The sequence below is a fragment of the Carassius auratus genome, chromosome 25 (assembly GCF_003368295.1).
Source record: "Carassius auratus strain Wakin chromosome 25, ASM336829v1, whole genome shotgun sequence".
Taxonomy (NCBI): domain Eukaryota; kingdom Metazoa; phylum Chordata; class Actinopteri; order Cypriniformes; family Cyprinidae; genus Carassius; species Carassius auratus.
In genome coordinates, this window is record NC_039267.1 from 22,825,804 (window position 1) to 22,846,981 (window position 21,178).

At 36.2% G+C, this 21,178-nt stretch overlaps 1 protein-coding gene across 1 annotated transcript; it reads right to left on the minus strand.

The window, feature by feature from the left end:
- Nucleotides 1-702: 702 nt before the first annotated feature.
- Nucleotides 703-15,739, minus strand: LOC113043667 (CD44 antigen-like). The gene is made up of 7 exons (XM_026203175.1): nt 15,577-15,739; nt 9,706-9,874; nt 9,469-9,605; nt 9,303-9,386; nt 7,499-7,750; nt 3,661-3,742; nt 703-3,126 (listed from the first exon to the last, which is right to left on the minus strand). Exons 1-7 carry the CDS (start codon nt 15,641-15,643, stop codon nt 3,000-3,002), a joined length of 918 nt encoding a protein of 305 aa, XP_026058960.1. The 5' UTR covers nt 15,644-15,739; the 3' UTR covers nt 703-2,999.
- Between the last annotated feature and the right edge of the window lie 5,439 nt (nt 15,740-21,178).

Consider the following 21,178-nt stretch of genomic DNA (forward strand, 5'->3'; position numbering starts at 1 on the left):
ATTGCCTGTTGGCCAATCAGCAATGAATAAAGAATTAATCTGGGCCCGGTTACACGTTATGCTCACTCTTAGCATGCTAAGAAGACTCGAAAGATATATCTTACCAAAGTTGCTTATGTTCCTAAGTGTGTTCCCCAAAGTGTCCCTTAGGAAGCTTCTTAACACGCTGCCTCTTACGTTCAACATTACAAAGGCGCTGTCCCAAGTGAAGGTGCTGAATTATTTGCCATCGATTGCTCAGGAATTGATTTTCCACTTCAAGCGAAGGCGGCGTTAAGAAAGACAACACGTTCTATGCAAATGAAACATTCCTCAGATTATTCCAGTAACATTTATTTTAACATTTAGATCAGACCCCTATGATCCACTATAACCAGCACGTTTATGGCCGCATCTCCTTTTCGCCATATGTACGCCTGATCAATCACTGATGGATTGGCGATAGGGATGAGTGTGCCATCCACCAGGCCCAAGACTCTGGAGATGCCAGCAATGGCCGGCACCATCTTTGATTCAATACAAGGACACGTTGGATCGCTGCCATTGTTGGTCGCTTACTGGACACCACCATGCTTACACATTTATAGATCTTAGCCATTTAGAGCCAAATTAATTGTCAGAAGTTATTGACAATTTAAATGCTTTAATGACATTAAGAAATAGCCTAGGCTAATTACCACCATATTAGTTCTGATACCACATAAAGTCAACTTCATAAATAGGCCTGTATCCATTGCAAACATATTTTATGATTAGTCTTAAAATGTCCATAAGATAAAATCATTGTTGAGCCACAACATTGTCAACATACCATAGTTTGACTTGTACTGCGCTGCGCTGGTTTCGAAAGACTGCTGCACAGTGGCAGCGACTAGAGTCTTGAGCTCAAACAACGCTAAGAGAGAGCTTACGAATGCTCCAGACCAACCTTACTAAAGTTTGACTTACAGAAGATATACTTAGCATACGAACGTGTCAGGAATCAAGCCGTAAGGTTAAGAGAGAGGTTAAGGAATAGGTTAAGAACTACTTAGCGATAAGAACGTTTTGGGGAACCAGGCAATGATTAATAAATTAAGCATTATGATTTATTGATAACTACATGTGTATTAATTCCCTATCAACATCTAGTAAGCTACTAACAGTGTGAATGAATTACAAAAATGTTTCAAAGCCATGTATTTCAACTTCCAGGAATCTGATTTAATAAATCATTACATCACAATTTTCTTTTTAGAAAAATCAGATGTTTTCATTATATTGAATCTGTGCACTAGGTTTTAAAGTGACACTGTTATGAAATCACCAGACTTGAAGGCATATGGACAGTGGTGCGGAATATGAAACAACGGGAAGTAAACTGAAATGCAGCAGGTTGGAATGAATGTCTGGATGATAGTATAGTTTGTTATTGTGTTGCTAGTCTCAGCCTCAGACATCACGCCCATGGACCGTTGGCTAAATGTCTGATGCATATGGCACACAAAAGTGGAAACACTTTAGGAGTGTCAAAGTTGTCAATGGATTGGTTGAATTTTACAGGATTTCCAGGAGACGTGTGTGTTGCGTTCTTTAACATTCAGCCTGGAAACAAAGATGCCATGGCACCAAACCCCCTCATGAAAAAAGAAAGCCAGTGTTTACAACTGTGGCAACGAGCACTTATCAGTATTAACTAAACACTGGAGTTTCAAAAGTTTGTGAAATACTTAAAGTTCGTGGCACAGAATCTTTCAAAAACGTCCGAGAGTTTTACACAATGGTCTGTTAATAATGGTGACATTTTCATGTCCTGAAACGTGATGCTAAGCAAAACAAACTTTGATTTATTGTTTGACATGTCGGTCAAACGGCATCATGGGTGGGTCTTGACCAATGAAAGCTGCCATGAATTCCAGACTTTCAGCCATCAGTCTGGAGGTCTGGCTATGCAAGACTACTGTGTTGCAGGTGATGCTGGAGATCATGGAAGGTGATGGAGGACTGGAGCACATCTCATCTAGGTGGTGCCAAGTAGCGATGAACATGCTGCTCACAAAGATACTCAGAAGACATGTGAGAGAAGAGGTAAAAGGAGTTCTTTCTCACACAAGGCCAGACAAAGTTGGTCTCTGAGCTGTGTATTGTTATGATGAGATGATTGACAACAGGTGCTGGTGATGGTGAGCATTGTGATTGGGTGACAGGACAGGACAACAGCCTAATTCACTTACTGCTGTCTTTCATTAACGTTCAACAAACAGTTAGAGATAATCACTCACTGCCCTTGAATTGTGTAGCTTTCACAAGACTTAATCTATAATATATACAGTTACGAATATGCAGTTTTATTTTACTTTTTTAAAAATTAAATTTCTTATTTTATAAGTATTTTCTCTGTTGAATTTATTTGTGTTATTGCTCGTTTTTTATTTGATTTTAATTACTGACTGTTTACTAGTGTCTAATAATGTTTGACCTAATTAAACTTATTTTAGTTAGGCTAGTACTGTTTTTTTACATTACAAAAAAAAACATATCTGTAGTTGTGCTTTGATAGAAATGTCAAAGAAAAATTAAAGTCATTACCATGGGAGCATATTACTTAAGAGTCAGGTGCCTCTACAAGTCATATCTTTGCAAATACTTAGCTAATGCTCTTTTTTTTTTAAACCAGACAGCTGGAAGTTGGAATACTGTACACACTTTGACTCACTGTGGTGAACACAATAATAAAATGACTTAAATGTCCTAATTGAACTATGGCCTAATCCTGGTTTAGTCTAAGATCAGTCAGTGAAACCGGGTCTATTAATCAAACATTTGATCAGATGCTGATGTAAGTAATGAGTGGCTTAGTTCTTTACAAATCATCCATCATCTCAAGACTATCTGTGCATTAGTTCAGCATGAATGAAGGCATATTAGTGCATCCTTATTGTAAGGTGTTCGTGAAAAACTGCTGGTGTTCTCATTCCTCTGGGTTTCCTCCATTCACTTATCCACACTGATCTGTTACATTAGATCTCAGATTCAGTATTCATGAGTTTGACATTCTCCTGCTGCTTTGTGAATGAAGCTGCTGTACCATTTCCTTCTCTGCTGCTCTCTTTTGTAATAATCAATTTCTGTTTCTTGCCACACCATCTGTGGGAAAATAAAACATGCACATTCACTAAAACCCAATAACACTGTAACTTAATCAGTTGCTGGCAGCTTTGTTTCTGTATTTTGTCATTTTTATTATAAAATGTTGTCTACTGTCTGTTTATTCTTTTGGAGCACATATGTGCATAAGTGCACTTGATTTAAAAGACATTTAGGGCCTGTTCAATACCCACACTTGTGGGTGCACGCATAGAGAGGAAGTACCATCAAGATGATCCCAGCTCTGATAAACGCCAACACTATCACACCCCACCCAAGCAACATTGAAGTATTACATTTAAGAAACCACAAGCCTTCCTTTAGAAAAGCAGCGTATGTTCATCTACACGAGAGTGATGATATCGTGGTTTCTAAACCCACTTGGCAAGACTAGCAACTTAGCTTTTATAATAGTTGTGTCAATCAAATGTTCTTTTACACACATTCAAGAACATTCAGTAAATAACACAAGTAGACAAGTACAAATTGTACAAAGTGTGTGAGGCTGGTGGTATTTTTGTATGTACAACGTACCTTTTTCTGTTTGCTACAATAACACAGACAAACAGAATGAGAAGAACTGCCAAAATGATGGTGAGCAAAAGGATGAGCCAGTCTGAGGATAAGAATCAAGGAGATGTTATTTCAAACCAAGCAATAAAGAAAAAGCAATGCAGTTGTGCAAGTCAGAGTGCAAATTGCTAAATAATCACTATGTCAGCAGTTTGGGTGTGTGTTCTTAATAGACAAAATATATATTTTCATGCTTTTCCCTTTTCGTTTGTTCTCCCAATATTTGAGGACAACTGCTGGTTTGTCTGCCATCAGCAAATAATCAAACAGATATTTAAAATTTTTAGACAACCAAAAGCTGTAAGGGACAAGCATCCGATTAACTTAAAAACATGATGCTTTTGACTACGTCTTGTATTATTATTATTATTTTTCATTTTTTCTAAAATCCTGTCAAATGTGCACAAACTACTAGCTACTACTAAATATTGTAGAAACATAATTTTCTGTAAAGTTGCTTTGTAACGATTTGTATTGTAAAAAGCGCTATACAAATAAACTTGAATTGAATTGAATTTGACAGATTTAATATATTCAACAAAACTCAGGATCATCTTTGTTTTGCATTTGTGTTTGTACTGCAAATGTAATCATGGGATTCAAAATTCTAATTCCACAGTTAATTCCACAGTTTAATTCAGACAAAGCTGTACTTAATGAGTAGCATTGCGACTGTATATGTACTATGAAAAAAACACAGCCCTTCATTTTCCCCATCCGTCAAGGGTGGTGATCATACCTCCTAAAACAGGGTTTTTAACTCCAGTCCTGAAGGGTCAGTGTCCTGCTGAGTTTAACAATTACCCTCGCTACCACTTTTTCCAGTACTCACCCAATACTATACTTATATTTTTGGTACTTGCTGATACCAAGTAACCAATACCGATATTTTTATTTCATTTGTTATTTTTTTATATTGGGTACATAAACCAAAAGAGAATGTATAATGTTAGCTGGTTAAATTAATTTACTAAATAGATACAGTCAAACCAAAATTTATTCAGACACCTTGAACCTTTCACATTATCAGAGTTTATTCTCTATAGTTTAGAAGATGGTAATAAAATATGACAATAACTAATTCATCTTGATAACTTTGATAGAAAGGTAAGTAATGGATTACAATCAACCAGTGTCAGTATTTAGACAACTATCAATAATTAGTTGAACAAGCCTTAGCCTTAATGACACCTGTAATCTCCTGGGCATGCTGTCATCCAGTTCATGCAAACCTGAACTTCAATTTATTTCCCAAGACCTGGTCTGAATAATTTTTGGTCCCAAATTTGTATCAGTTTTACTGGTAGTCCACTGTATAAAGAATTGTTGGATATAATTTATCACATTTTGCTATCCTCACTTACATAAATAACCTATAGTGTCCTGTACCCACTAGTAAAAAAAAAAAAAAAAAAATTAAAATAAAAGATATATATATATATATATATATATATATATATATATATATATATATATATATATATATATCTGGTATCTGAATAATTTTTGTTTTGACTGTATATCCTTTGGTTATTCTAACACTTAATTATGTCCATTAAAATATATTTTCCAACTTTCTTTGTTAATATTTTTCCTCTGTGGTTCATAATCTGTAATTTAATAGTATTAGAGCTTCATTGCAGCGACTTAGTACTATAATCACACACTTTTCTGCAATAATGACGGGAACCACTTGTTAAAATCACCTGGGATATTTTCACAAATAGAAGTTGGATTTTTTTTTTATTTTTTTTTACCTGAAATGTGCTGTGATTAATATTCCAAAGCCACTCATATAATGCAGAAACACTCAAGTAAGCAAAACACACAACATGTGCATGTGTTTGTACTGTTGCAGAACGAGAGGGACAGTAGTAACATACTCGCTAGCGCAAATTATTTTTATAGTGAATGCCCTTATAAACTGTCTTTTTTAAGATTTAGTTTTAATCCAAATGCGTGTGCTGAGTGAACATCAAAGATCACACAACAGAAGTTAGCACGCTCTCTCTCGCTCTTTAAGTAACTTGTGCATTGTTTTACTTACTTGTTTCTGACAAATCTGACCGAACTACAAACTTTCCAGTAATAATGGGAATTATTTATTAGCTTGCGCATGTCAGCTATACAGGCGTAAATACTGGATGTTTAACATTATATTCATTGCATAAATATCCTATGTAGACAACCTTAATCTCTAATAACTCCATTCTGCTGTCTGTCAGAGTTTCTTGTCTGAATATGGCACTTATCACATGCTGTGTGGTATCTGCGTTTGGTATCGGGGCATTTTAACGTGTAAGATTATGATTACAGGAGCTCAGGATCTGTCCTGACATCGATAGCTGCTGACCTACAGAGTTTAGCTCCAACTTGCCTCGATAGACCTGCCTGGAAGTTTCTAGCATGCCTAGTAAGAGTTGATTACTTTGGTTCAGGTTTGTTTAAGTGGGTTTGGCAGTAAACCCTGCAGGTGCAGGACTGGAAACCTTCCTGTTCAGAATTGCATTCAATTAAAAGACAGATGGGTTCAAACAGGGATTGATAGTGAAGCCTGCAGGACAGCCTCCAGGACTGGAGTTGTTGAAGATCCCTGACCTAACCCTGTATAAAAAAGAATACATAAAAAGTATATTCTGATCATGTGTGTTTTGAAGCATTGGTACTGGTTTAAGCTGGTCCTCAGCAACTAGCTCCTGCTCAGGATCAGCTTAGGGCCAGCATATGACCAACATAAACCACACTGTAAAAAATAAGTGTAATTTTAACTGTAAAATTTTGTAAAAACGCTACGGAAAAAAACTGATAATAGGTTAACAGTAAGTTCCCGTACTATATACAGGGAAAACTGTAAAAGATCTAACAAAGCATTTAATGTAAATTTACAGTAAAATTCTGTTAATTATACAGCTTTTAGAAGTAAAAAAAGAACAAATCAATGTATAATTTACAGTCTAAAACTGTAAACTGATATTCCCAGAATTCCCTGCGTGACACTCCACGTTTGAAAGTATTTTGTTTAAATAATCATGTTTTTAAATAGTTCTTGTTATCAGTTATGTACATTTGAGCTTTATGTTACATCTTCTGTTGCTTAATGAAAGTTTTTTGCATTATTTAAGTATCACGTGTGTTACCATGATGGTGTTTTGTGTTTCCATAAATGTGCACCTTCTATATGTTAATATATACTTCTGCTTGTGGTGAAGCTACTTGTGATGAGCTTTGATACTTCATGTGGCTTTCTCTTATCCAGTACCATCTTTATTATTATGGTGGTTGTCAGTATTTTCAAGGTACAAAACAGATTTAATTTTGTGTGTTGTTGAATTTACTGGTTTATATTCACATTTTCTTGTTTGTAAATTACAGCTTTATATTGTAAAATTAACAGTTTTTGACGTAAATGTGTTTACAGTTTTCTGTATTTTTACAAAATTATTCTGGCAACCACAGCTGCCAAAAAGTTTTTGTAAAAACAACAAGAAATTTTTTACAGTGCAGCTCATGCTTCAAAACATACCTAACGAGCATATGCGTTTTTGTTTTTTTCATGCCTTATAATGATTTTGTTTAATCATGCCTTAAAGCAAATAGTAGACTCAGAATGAATTTGCAATTAATTACATAAAAGAAAAACAGAAGCACAGTAACAGAAAAGATTAAAGAAGAGGGAAGAAGTCATTTTCAGTAACAATTAAGAAACAGAACAGTGTATTACTGTATATTTTGTAAAGAATGAACTCATGATAAGATAGATATGGTTCAAATCCCCATGACTTTAAACAGAAAATGTCACCTGTTTTATTTGATGGTGTTTCACTGATAGATGCTGTCTTACTCAGTCCTGAGGAAGTTGTGAGCTCTGTACCACGTGTATCATGGTTTATCTGATCATCTGCTTGATCAGTGCGGTTCTGTTCCACTGGGATCTGTGTGGGGCTTCTCTGCGTCCAGTCAACTGGAGTGGAGGACTCAGACACAAATGTGTCTTCAGATGCTGAATTTTCAGACTCATCCCCTCCAGCATTTGTATGGTGTGTTGTGACTTCTGTCGAATGAAAAATATGCAGAACTACAACTTGGTGTCTTATAGGTATTACTTGAATTTATTTGACAACCAGCATCACTGCCAAAACTAAATCAAAACAGCTTAGCATTTATGCGGTCATTTTTAAAGAAATGAATCGATCTGTGCAGGGATGGAAAGTTTGACAGGGTTTTTCTGGAAACTTAAGAACAAGTAAAACTGATGCATGTACACATGAATTCAAAGATAACACTGATCTACAGAACTGTTCTGCTTAAGAGATAAAATTAAGGCCGGTCTTAAATATAGGCCGGGGGGAAATTTGTGCAGGAGAGCCAGATATCGAACGTACACGCCCACTGCCGGAGCGTTTCTTATTTTCCAGTCAAGAACCGCATCAGTTGCATCAGTTTTCGGATAACCAGTACACTGAACTGAGAACCGTTTCTGTCAGACGCGTCTGATTCGTGAACCGAGGAGCTGATGATACTGTGCATGTGTGATTCAGCGTAAAGCAGACCGACACACAGAGCGTCTGAACTGAACTGATTCTTTTGGTGATTGATTCTGAACTGATTCTGTGTTAATGTTATGATCTCTGTCCACTTGAACGCTATCGCTTTTAATTTAAAATGGGTTATTTAAAACAATTACTTATCAAACAGATGGAATTAGAAATAAAGGCCTGCTTTTTTTGAATTACGGTATATATATATATATATATATATATATATATATATATATATATATATGACATATTGTTTTCATTTGTTCAAGGCGCAAGTTTCTGTGTGAGTAGTGTGTGATCCTCAGTCATTTAGTGTGTGATGGCTAGTTTTGGTAAAAGATGGTAAGGGTATGAAAATCTACCATCAGTGTTTTAAAATCTACTAAGAGTGGACTGCAAATGCAATGCATCGTCATTTGGACTACTGTGGTACTGCTCTTTGACATATCTGTAATAAATAATTATAACATTGGTTTATTTGTTCATTTGTTATTGGTTTATTTGTTCTTTATAAAGATAAATAGAAAAACCAGTGCAATATTTTTTTTTATTACACAGTTGGTTCTGTTCTGTTTTAAGTCATTCCTTTAACACCTGCAGTTCTCTCACACAGTAAAATCTGACCCCATTTTAAACTTTGTCTGTTAGGAGGATCATTACAGTATTAATAATGAATGTCAAACAAACAATTTTCTCCATTGTTTCAATGTGAAATCATTTACTGTGCTAGTCGTTCACTGCTGTTTAGTGTGTGTGTGTGTGTGTGTGTGTGTGTGTGTCTGTGTGTGTGTGGAAGGGGATTTGGGGGGGGGGGGTCTACATTAAATTTGCAGTGCCAATGCAAATGGCACTGTAGCATATAAATAAAAAGAGCTAATCAATGATTTTAAGCAAGTGTACAAATAACGTGCTAAAAATCAAACAAACATTAAATATAAAATTGTACATTAAATGTGAACATCCTGTCAATGGGTTTGATATCTTCTTATAAAATTCATGAATATACTTCAGACAAAAGTTCCTTCCAAATACAGTCAAAATGTTATTCCTTGGTAACTGTCATACCTGTAAATGCTGAGACGGAGTTGCCATCTGTTTTGTTTAAACTGTCAGGGTCAATCATAGCTGTGCAGTTCTTCTCTGACGTATCTGATTAAAAATGCAATGCTTTGTTAAAAAGATAATTGATTGTTTGTTGATTAAAAATTGCAGAATATGGTTCAAATCAAACCTTCAGCATCATAACAGAAGGCATCATATTTTTCACTGTCTTGAATTATTTTGATGATGCCGGTTTGGTTGCCGGCACAGTTTGTATTTTGGATGTGACGGAGTATCACCACCTCTGAGCCGTTTATCCATCCATACCTGCAGACAAAATGTAAGTTTATATTCAGGTGGAGTGCAAAATATTAACGATTCTGTATGCTTAATCGTCATTTCTTTATGTTTATCTGACTATAAGAACCTGCACGTCTGAAGTCCTTTATTGTAGGCTTTTTCCACCTGCTCCAGACTGGCTAGTGAAGAGGCTAAATGCTCACACAACCTCCTGGCCTCCTCAAACATCAGACTATAGCGTTCTCTCCCCTCCACGTGAAACACTCCACCAAAGCTGCAGCTCCTTGAGCGTACAACTGCAGGAGAAACATTAACGATAGGAATGAGTCAATTTTATTAGAAGCAAGATTTTCTGAAACATCAGAAGAAGGAAGAGAAAGGAAACAGTGATAGAGACTGAAGGTGACTACACATAAAGATCAAAAGCTTTAGGACTAGTTAATAACACACCACATATGTCTGGCAAACTTTAGATGTCACACTGCTGGGGTGAATGGAGCAGGTGAGGCATGGATCTAATCACAGACTGATTTCCTCAAGTAAAGCACAGGAAGAAGAAGCTAATACAACCATCAGAGTACAACCCCAGAAATGTTAAAACATGAAGTGACAAATGATGACTGGAACTGAGGGTGAACGAATAGATATTGTATGACATAGATGCCTCATATGTGACTGTTTTATATATATATATATATATATATATATATATATATATATATATATATATATATATATATATATATATATATATATAACAATTATAGTCTTTCTTTAATTTTATGTTTAATTTTCAAAGCTTACTATAATATTGGCTTTATCTTATTTGCCTCTTAAGGGTAGTAGCTTGACAGGCAAATACATGGTACTATGGGGGAGAGAAGGCAGAGGGAAGATTGAACTGCCGGAGCTTTGATGAAAGTAACAAAACAAACAAATAACCAGGAAAACAGAAACACCAACAAACAGAAAGACTACAAACTGACACATAGGACAGGAAGTAATACCAAAGTCCTGAGAAGGCTAATGGACCATTTAACATATGAAATATAAAAAACATAGAAATAGGCGATGAAATGCATGCTTTATTCACTGTGAAATTGTTTGTTCAGATGACTTAAGATTTATTAAAATCACGACTGAGATTATTTAGATTGGGACAGCATTTGAAATTTTTTTTTGTTATTAACATTTTAAGTGTATTATTGTTCAGTTTATACAAAATAATAGAATGACTCTTCTTTCTTCAAACTAATTTTTGCCGAAAACAAACAATGAAAGAACACTTGCACCACTTTTAGTAAGTCTTAGCCAGGAACACCAAGCTGTCTACGGAGGGTCAGAAAGCTCACAGATTTAATCAGAAATATCTTAATTTGTGTTCCGAAGATGAACACAGGTCCTATAGGTCTGGAACAACATGAGGGTGAGTAGTTAAAGACGGAAATACTTTTTTTGTAGTGAACTATTCCTTTAAAGTATTATTTCCAGTATAATGTGTTGATTGAAATGACAAATTGTAAAATAATTCTTTATATTCATTTTTTAACTGCTCTTTGTGCCATGCCTGATATGCTCTGTCGCCCCATGGTTACAGCCCCAAAGGCCTACTTTTAAAGGGATACACCATTCCAAAATAAAAGTTTTGTCATTATTCACTTAACCCCATGTTGTTCAAACCCGTAAAATGTTTTCGAATTGTTCGTCTTCGGAATGCAATTTAAGAGAGATTGTTGCTTGAGACTGTCCCATAGAATGCCAAATTACAGTGTCAAGGTCCAGGAAAGTACGAAAAGCATCATCAGAATAGTCTACCTGCCATCAGTGGTTCAACCGTAACATTATGAAGTGATGAGAATACTTTTGTAAAGGAAGAAAACAAAAATAACAACTTTATTCAACAATTCCTCTCCTCTGTGTCTCTCCTAATCAGCATAGTGCCATTTTGTCAATTCTGAGCAGTACGTAGATAACTATTCTATATGTAAGTAAAAAATAATGAGCTAAGAAAATGGTAACAACAAACAAACAAACAAAAAAGAGTTGAAACAAGCTCGGCTGATACATCTATTTAATTTCATGTTGGATGGAAAAAATCCACATTCTGATGCATTAGTAAAATTATAAGAAAACCATGATAGAAGAGGAAAAATATTGAATAAAATATGATGAATGAATATAAAATAATGTATTCTCGATACGATTAAAAAGCTTCATCTAGACCCCCTCATTATTTAGACAACCAAATAAGACCATTTCCAATCGGATAATGAACATCTCAGGGAATTTTTTTTTTTCCATTTGTAATGTAGGTTTGTCAAAAAAGAAGATCCCTTAAAAACATTGTGTCAAACTTATTTTCCCTTACCTTTTGGCCTGTTAAAATACATATTTTTCCGATCCTGGTAAAATGTACAACCTTTTTATAGTTTTAGTGATGACAAAAACTAGCATAAATGTTTTGTTTGTTTTATAAATGTTACAATTTATAAAACCATAAAACCATCGAAAATGTTTTGAATGTGGCTTTCTAAGGAAATTTCACATAATTTATTTATTTAATTTAATTTAAAAGAAGAGAATAAGACTCGGGGTGAATGAATGCACATGCATGCATGAATGATACAGAAAGGGTGAGAGAGGGGGGAAGAGAGCTTTTCAAACTTAAACATTTCAATTGAAGATTTGTCATGCTTGCACAAGGAAGATTTTCTCCTGGAAAATGTAGGGGTAATTTTATTTATTTATTGTTTTATCACCAATTTATCAATAGTCATGTTACCCGTTTTATTTAAATTATTTTATACATTAGATTATATATGCGAGCACACACATATTGTGATCTCATGATCTGATAGAATTGTTTATTAATTATTGCCATTAAAACCAATATCTTTGCCTTCCTTAGAGTGTGTGAGAGAGACAACAAAAAAGCCCTGACTTGGAATGCAACTGGACACCAGATGGGGAATGCCCCAGGATGTAGGAACATTTAAATCTACAAAAAAACATTCCTCAGGACGGACCATAAAATCTTTAAAAACATTCCTAGGGAGTTCATTCTTGTCCTGTCACCGCTCTGAAACAGTCACACATTTGTACAAACATCTTTTGTCATGCCAGGAGGTCAAAGATTGATGTTGGAATTTTGCATATGTCGGTTTTCACATGTTGATAGGTCACAGGGTCAACACAACGTGGGGGAGGGGAAAGGTCACAGAGGTCAAACTCATCAATCAAAGTGACAGAAGGTGTATCATAGGGACTACACTTATATGACCGCCATCAATTCGTAGCAGTGAATGAAGAGGTATCATATCGATCACAAGTGCAGTATGGAGTACCTCAAGGCTCAGTACTAGGGCCGCTAGTCTTCACGCTTTACATGTTACCCTTGGGAGATATCATCAGGAGACATAGTGTTAACTTTCACCATTATGCAGCTTTATATTTCTTCGCAGCCAGGCGAAACATAACTATTTGAAAAACTAACGAATGCATAGTCAATATAAAAAAACTGGGTGACATGTAATTTTTTACTGCTAAATTCTGAAAAAACAGAGGTGTAATTATAGGACCTAAAAACTTTTCAATTAATAACCTAGAACGGTGTCTAAGATTTGATGGTTACTCTGTCAATTCTTCGTCATCAGTTAGGAACCTAGGTGTGCTATTTGATCACAATCTTTCCTTAGAAAGCCACGTTTCGAGCATTTGTAAAACTGCATTTTTTAATCTAAAAAAAATCTATATTATGGCCTATGCTCTCAATGTCAAATGCAGAAATGTTAGTCCATGCATTTATGACCTCAAGGTTAGATTATTGTAATGCTTTATTGGGTGGTTGTTCTGCACACTTAGTAAACAAACTACAGCTAATCCAAAATGCAGCAGCAAGAGTTCTTACTAGAACCAGGAAGTATGACCATATTAGCCCAGTCCTGTCAACACTGCACTGGCTCCCTATCAAACATCGTATAGATTTTAAAATATTGCTTATTACTTATAAAGCCCTGAATGGTTTAGCACCTCAGTATTTGAATGAGCTCCTTTTACATTATACTCCTCTACGTCCGCTACGTTCTCAAAACTAGAATATCAAAATCAACTACGGGCGGCAGATCGTTTTCCTATTTGGCGCCTAAACTCTGGAATAACCTACCTAACATTGTTCGGGAGGCAGACACACTCTTGCAGTTTAAATCTAGATTAAAGACCCATCTCTTTAACCTGGCTTACACATAACATACTAATATGCTTTTAATATCCAAATCCGTTAAAGGATTTTTAGGCTGCATTAATTAGGTAAACCGGAACCGGAAACACTTCCCATAACACCCGATGTACTTGCTACATCATTAGAAGAATGGCATCTACGCTAATATTAGTCTGTTTCTCTCTTGTTCCGAGGTCACCGTAGCCACCAGATCCAGTCTGTATCCAGATCAGAGGGTCACTGCAGTCACCCGGATCCAGTACGTATCCAGACCAGATGGTGGATCAGCACATAGAAAGGACTTCTACTGCCCTGAAAGACAGCGGAGACCAGGACAACTAGAGCCCCAGATACAGATCCCCTGTAAAGACCTTGTCTCAGAGGAGCACCAGGACAAGAACACAGGAAACAGATGATTCTTCTGCACAATCTGACTTTGCTGCAGCCTGGAATTGAACTACTGGTTTCGTCTGGTCAGAGGAGAACTGACCCCAACTGAGCCTGGTTTCTCCCAAGGTTTTTTTCTCCATTCTTTCACCGATGGAGTTTCGGTTCCTTGCTGCTGTCGCCTCTGGCTTGCTTAGTTGGGGTCACTTTGACACAATCTTTTTTTGTTTTAAGCGCTATATAATTAAAGGTGACTTGACTTAACATTGTCTGCCTCTCTCTCCTCTGGATTTGATGACTCACAGAGAGACAATTCTCTACAGTTCAATCAGTCAATTTAGTTTGATCATAATTTTCACATTCTCTCATTCACATTCCAGTGACTGTACAATTCTGCACTCTGTCCTTCATTTTCTTTCTTTCTTTTTGACAGGTCTCTTTCACTCATGTCACAGGTCTGGTTGTTTTGGGTTTGTTTTTGATCTGTCCTGGTTTGGGGAGGAGCCCAGTTCCTTTGTTTGATCATCCTTACATTGTGCTCTGTTGAAGGGCAGGACCTTTACCATTACCTTTAGTTTAATTTCCTTTTTGTTCATTATTTGTTTATTTGTTTTATTCATTTATTGACTGATTAAATGTTTTGTTTAATATGATATATTTTTTGACTTGACCTGAGTTTTGATTCCATTGAAGCTGTCACTGGTTTTCTTTTGAAAAGCATAAATTTACTCCTGCCCACTAGCAAGTCTCTTCAGCCAACAAAGAGTTTCCCACAGTTCCCTCAAAACAAACACATCTCACTCTGACATCTTTCATGCCGAGTTTTTACCAAAAACACTGTGGAGCTGAGCAAGCTTAATTTTGTTCTCAATTAAGGATTTTCATTGGTATTGCTTTCATCAATAGTTCAGATAAAAAGAATCTCAGATAGGATTTAAGATGTGAAGAAGAGATCAATGATATAATATAATAAACCACAGTAGCAAGATTTATCAGATTAATTCACCCGACTCAGATTTGGCAAGTCAACCTTCAAAGTTTCCAAGAACTACATGTGACAAATTTCAGAACAAAATGTTACCACAGTAACTACTTACGAAAACAGAGAGTGCATTTTTGGGTGGAGGTGGTACAGAGATGCTACAACACAAGCTGAATATTTTAATGTGAGGAAAAATCTGGAACCAGAATCTTTCTTTCACTTTGTTTTGGTTTGTTTTTGTAATGCTGAAATGTTAATCTGCTCAGCATATCGCCCTTTCCACTGTAATAAACAAGTGAGTACTGTTTATCTGTCCTCAGACACACACTAAGCCCTGCTCCATTCATACTCTGTAAAGGTCAGTCAAAATTCAAGGAAAGCTGTGTAATGTTCCTAATGAAGAGTCTTCTTACCTGTGGTATTTTCTGATCTCGAGGAGGCCAGTAGTGCAGAGGTGAGACCCAACAGAATAATCCACATCCTGATGCTGACGAGGAAACTATGTGTGAATCCAGACGGTGTACAGTAGAGCTCAGAGTCTGCTGCAAGTTTGGAGATTTGAATGTCTTAACTAATAAAGATCAGAGGAAAGGGAAGTGCATGTATAACCACACCCTTCAACATCTCCCTTCACTCTCTCTCTTTGGTGTTAGTTTGGTAAGAGATTGACATAACTCCTGAATCACCCCTCACCTCCAAATCACCCTGCTACTGCTTCTCAGCCCTGTTAACGTATATTTATTTAAAAAAAAAAATCATATTTGAAACATTTGTTGGTCATTTTGTGTGAGTATCTGCAAAGAAGATAAAATAATTTTGGCACGTTGAATATCAAAGTTTCCAAGAACTACATGTGACAGCTCCTGTGAGCTCACAAAGAGCCTCTGCACCCAATGAATCACTTAAAATTTCCAGGCATAGATCAAAAGAAAAGATACATAAAGCCTATTTAAGCATGATTAAGATTTGTTTCACTGTGACATTATTTTAAACACATTTCCCCACAAATCCTCATGACTTTGTTTATACAAATTAATGTTTAAAATTACTATAATGCAGGCTTTTTTTCATTTCACTTAGTACAAATTAGAGGCAGCACATCTACCACACCAACCACACCAGCATTCATAAGCCACATGACTTCATGAAATAATTAAGTCAAATTACTTTTCAGATGGAGATTCACAACAAAAAATGTCTTTGTTAAGCAACAACAGCTGACAAACACAACTGACAATATAAGCTGCATTATGTTTCTCATGAAAAACAGAATCTGCTTGTTAGAAGACAGGACAAATTCTTAATTTGTTGTTATGAACAGAATAAACAAGACACCTGGAAATTCAGATCTTCGAGACTTCTCTCCTCTCACTTCCTGTGTAGAGTTGCTGCTTTAAATAGTGGTATGACTCTGTCCTTTGCTATGGTGATACACACAAACAAATGTACTATAGGCTACACAAACTCCTGAACATGTGATTCAGTAAAGATGAGTCTGCTTAAACGGAATTTCACTGTAACACTTTATAATGCCTTATTTAATGTCTGTCACAGAAAGCTATCATTTAAAATCGCAATAAAGACATTTAAGGCACAGATCATGTGGCTACAACAATGGTCATACAGATCTGACAAAGTCATACAAGTCTGAAAAAAAAAAAGCTAAATACACTCACTATTAACATAACATGAAAAACAAGTGTGTATGAAATCATATTAAATCAAGTCAACAGTTTCTGCCTGTTTCAGGTCATGGCAGTTTTGTCTAGAAATGCATAAAAAGTTACAGATTATTTTTATCTTGTCATCATTTGTGTTGATTTTGAAGTGTGAAAGATAGCAGATGGCAGTAGATCAGCTGTGACTCAGAACGTCCTTCTAAGAGCTGAAGCTGTGCTGAAGAACCACAGCTATATCATGTTAAGCAGAGTCTGGTATCTGCTAGAATGTTATTGAAAAGATGATAATTATTGTACCTTTTACAAAGGATTTGAAAGAATTGGTTTTTTTTTTCAAAATGACACTGATCAGAAAAAAAAGAAGAAAAAAACAGGAAGTGGTTGTGGGGGTTGTGGTGTTGCAATCTGCACCATGGTAACACACAAACACAAGAGAAAGTGCTAATGAAACACTTCTAAGTGAGTAACTAGCAACACAGCACTGCATATACAGTATTATTTATGTACAACAGCTTATTGTAATTTGTTTTAGGTCACTTCCCCTTACTTGCATTTTCATTCCTGTACGTGTACAGTATGTGTGTGTGTTCATTCCCTGGGTGCCTTGCCCTTGTTAGTGGCCATAGTCAGTCTCATTAGTTGTCATGATAGTTCATTAGCCACATCCCCTCATTATCCTGTTAAGTTTGTTCTCTTCTATATAGATAGTGCTGTGTTTCTTTTTTATACGTCATAGGTGCCGATTCATGTTTCTGTGGGTGGTTGTTCAAACCCCCCAACAGGATTTTTTTTTTTTTTTTACATTTACACCACCGTTTCAACAACTAAATAATAACTGTGCTAAGTTATCATGCAGAAACACAGAAAAAAAATATTGTCAAACATTTAATCTTCATTACTCATTAATTAACTATTCTGGGTGTTTGTTTTTTTCTAGAGTATACTCCTGTGGATGGTGTGTTTGTTGAATTTACAACACTAAATTTATCTTGAGAAGTTAAATGCATGGACTGCAAACACATGATTTAGTAACCAAATAATAGGCCTACACACATTCTTTCTATGAGGGTTGCATTTCACTAAATAAAATGATTTAATAAACAACTGTTTACAATAAGCACTTTTTTGCATGTACACAGGACAAAGTTTGAGGGCGCACACAATCTAAGGGAGCTCAGAGCCATGATCACTAACTTATATGGGAGAGCAGGCCGAGAGATTCATGCTAGCACCTTCTCATATTACAAAAATGCACTCTTGACATTTGCCATTAAAATAACTGTCTCAAATGAACTATGAAAAAAATACAGTTGTACAAGCAACAATCAATTTCTTGTTGTTTAAAATGAACGGATCTCATGTTTTGTATGCAAAACATACAAAAAGATTTAGATAGACATCAACCCTCCACATACAAACCTCAGCAATGGTGACAATCTTCAAACAAATTCAGATAAACAGATCAAATGCAATGCATTTGCAATACATGCACGTATTGATAGAAGTATGATAAACTTACCAAAAATTTAATCTTACACTGTAGTATAACACATCACACATAAAAACACAGCAGTTATTTAAATATTAGAACAAAGATTACAGTCATTGTCACCTGATCTCAGTGGAACTTATGGCGCTTTTCCATGACATGATGTACAGTTCACATTTGGGGGTTTTCTACTGGGTACAGTCCCTGGTACCTGATACTTTTTTAATACCACAGAGGTTCCAAGTGAACCGTACAGTTACGTGTAAACTCTGGAGTAAAACTCGTTCAGATCATCTGCCAGTTGTTGATTCTCCACAGTGCTGGGGGATGGTGTCTTTTACTTGGTAATCTCTTTCAGACTTTTTACCACACTGCTGCTGAGTTGCCGGAAGTGAACTGAGTCCTTGTTTTTCCAGAAAAATTTCCTCTTTGCCACTCTGATCTCCTTTTCCAGTGTATATTTAGCCTGTTTATACAAAACATTGTCCCCCTTCCTGTAAGCATCTTCTTTAGCCTGACAGAGCTGTCAGAGTTTTGCAGTGAACCAGGGTTTGTCATTGTTGTAAGTTAGATGAGTCCTGGTAGGAATACACATCCTGCTCTGCTTCATTAGTCCATCTTTTTACATTCCTTGATAAAGTCAAGTCAAGTCACCTTTATTTATATAGCGCTTTAAACAAAAAAAGTTTGTGTCAAAGCAACTGAATAACATTAATTAGGAAACCAGTGTGTCAATAATGTAAAATCACAGTTAAAGGCAGTTCATCATTGAATTCAGTGATGTCATCTCTGTTCAGTTAAATAGTGTCTGTGCATTCATTTGCAATCAAGTCAATGATTTAGCTGTAGATGAAGTGACCCCAACTAAGCAAGCCAGAGGCGTCAGCGGCAAGGAACCGAAACTCCATCGGTGACAGAATGGAGAAAAAAACCTTGGGAGAAACCAGGCTCAGTTGGGGGGCCAGTTCTCCTCTGACCAGACGAAACCAGTAGTTCAATTCCAGGCTGCAGCAAAGTCAGATTGTGCAGAAGAATCATCTGTTTCCTGTGGTCTTGTCCTGGTGGTCCTTTACAGGGTCTTTACAGGGGATCTGTATCTGGGGCTCTAGTTGTCTTGGTCTCAGCTGTCTTTCAGGGCAGTAGAGGTCCTTTCTAGGTGCTGATCCACCATCTGATCTGGACACAGACTGGATCTGGTAGCTACAGTGACCTCGGAATAAGAGAGAAACAGACTAATATTAGTGTAGATTCCATTCTTTTAGCAAGTACATCGGGTGTTATGGGAAGTGTTCCCGGTTCCAGTTTACTTAATTATTGCAGCCAAAAAATCCTTTAATGGATTTGGAAATTAAAAGCAAAGTACTGTGTTATGTGTAAGCCAGGTTAAAGAGATGGGTCTTTAATCTAGATTTAAACTTGCAGAGTGTGTCTGCCTACCAAACAATGTTAGGTAGGTTATTCCAGAGTCTAGGTGCTAAATAGGAAAAGGATCTGTCGCCCAGAGTTTATTTTTTTAGGGCTTTATAATATTACTATGGCACAGTAATATAGTAATAATGTACTACTTTTTTTCTCTGATCATTTGGAATGAGAATAAAAAGACAAAAACAAAAAAACAAACATTAACAATCAAATACAAAAAAAACCCTTACAAATAAGTTTAAACATCCATTCAATATATATTATTTCCTGAATATTACTGATGAACTGATCAAAAAGTAGTCTACTGTTCACATGGGTTTTACTGCTATATAGTGTAGTAATATAGTAATAATTTAGTACTTTCTCCTGTTTTATTGTTGGTTTCCTCTTTTCTGATAATTTGGAATCAGGATAAAAAAGAAACACACACACGAAAACATGCAAATATGTTCAAACATCAATTCAATATCTAATATTTCCTGAATATTATGAAATTTGAGAAAGCTGGCCCTGGTGATGTCATAATATGCAAATTAGATTAGTAATTTACATCCCACATAAACTTTCGATCATGCCAAACATTTTTCTAATTGACAGTAGATCTCTATCTGTAAGCCCTCCAAGCCACAAGCTTTTGGAATCTTGATGTCAAAATACAAAAATGTTTCCACAAAACCCTGGCCTCTTAAGGGTTAAACGTGCAGAACAACCACCCAATAAAGCATTACAGTAATCTAACCTTGAGGTCATAAATGCATGGATTAACATTTCTGCATTTGACATTGAGAGCATATGCCGTAATTTAGATATATTTTTGAGATGGAAAATTCAGTTATACAAATGCTAGACATGAGGCTTTCTAAGGAAAGATTGCTATCAAAGAGCACACCAAGGTTCCTAACTGATGACGAAGAATTGACAGAGCAGCCATTAAGTCTTAGTGTTCTAGATTATTACTGTGACGTGTCTAATGGAGGACAGGAGGCAAATGCAAGTAAGAATGTTTATTGAAAGTTTGTAATGATGAGGAGATGTCGGAGGGTGACGCAGGAACCTCGATGGCAGCACAGACAGGTGAGTTGGTGTTTTGAGTGCGCTGGTTGAGGTGATGGTAGTGATAGATCTGAGGTGAGGCTGTAATCCAATGAAGACAGAAACCGGGAACAAGGAACGAAGCAGCAGAGCAGGAAGACAGACTAACATGAATCACGGAGGACCTCAAACAATGATCTGACAAACAAGAGAAGAAAGACAGGGCATTAAGTAGGCTGGTGGAATGAGCTGCAGCTGCCACTGATCAAATGATCAGCGGTAACACCCACATGAAACAATCAACATGACATAACATGAGACGAGCAGGAGACGGTGCATTCATGAACCGTGACAATTACATGCAGAGTTTTTAGCAGAGTCGATTATTTGTGT

Coding starts and splice junctions, on each gene's coding strand:
- LOC113043667 (XM_026203175.1), bottom strand. CDS start 15,643: ATGTGGATTATTCTGTTGGGTCTCACCTCTGCACTACTGGCCTCCTCG. Junction 3,743..7,498: donor AACACCATCAAATAAAACAG/GTGACATTTTCT, acceptor TCTTATCCTCAG/ACTGGCTCATCCTTTTGCTC. Junction 3,127..3,660: donor ATTGTAGCAAACAGAAAAAG/GTACGTTGTACA, acceptor ATTTTCCCACAG/ATGGTGTGGCAAGAAACAGA.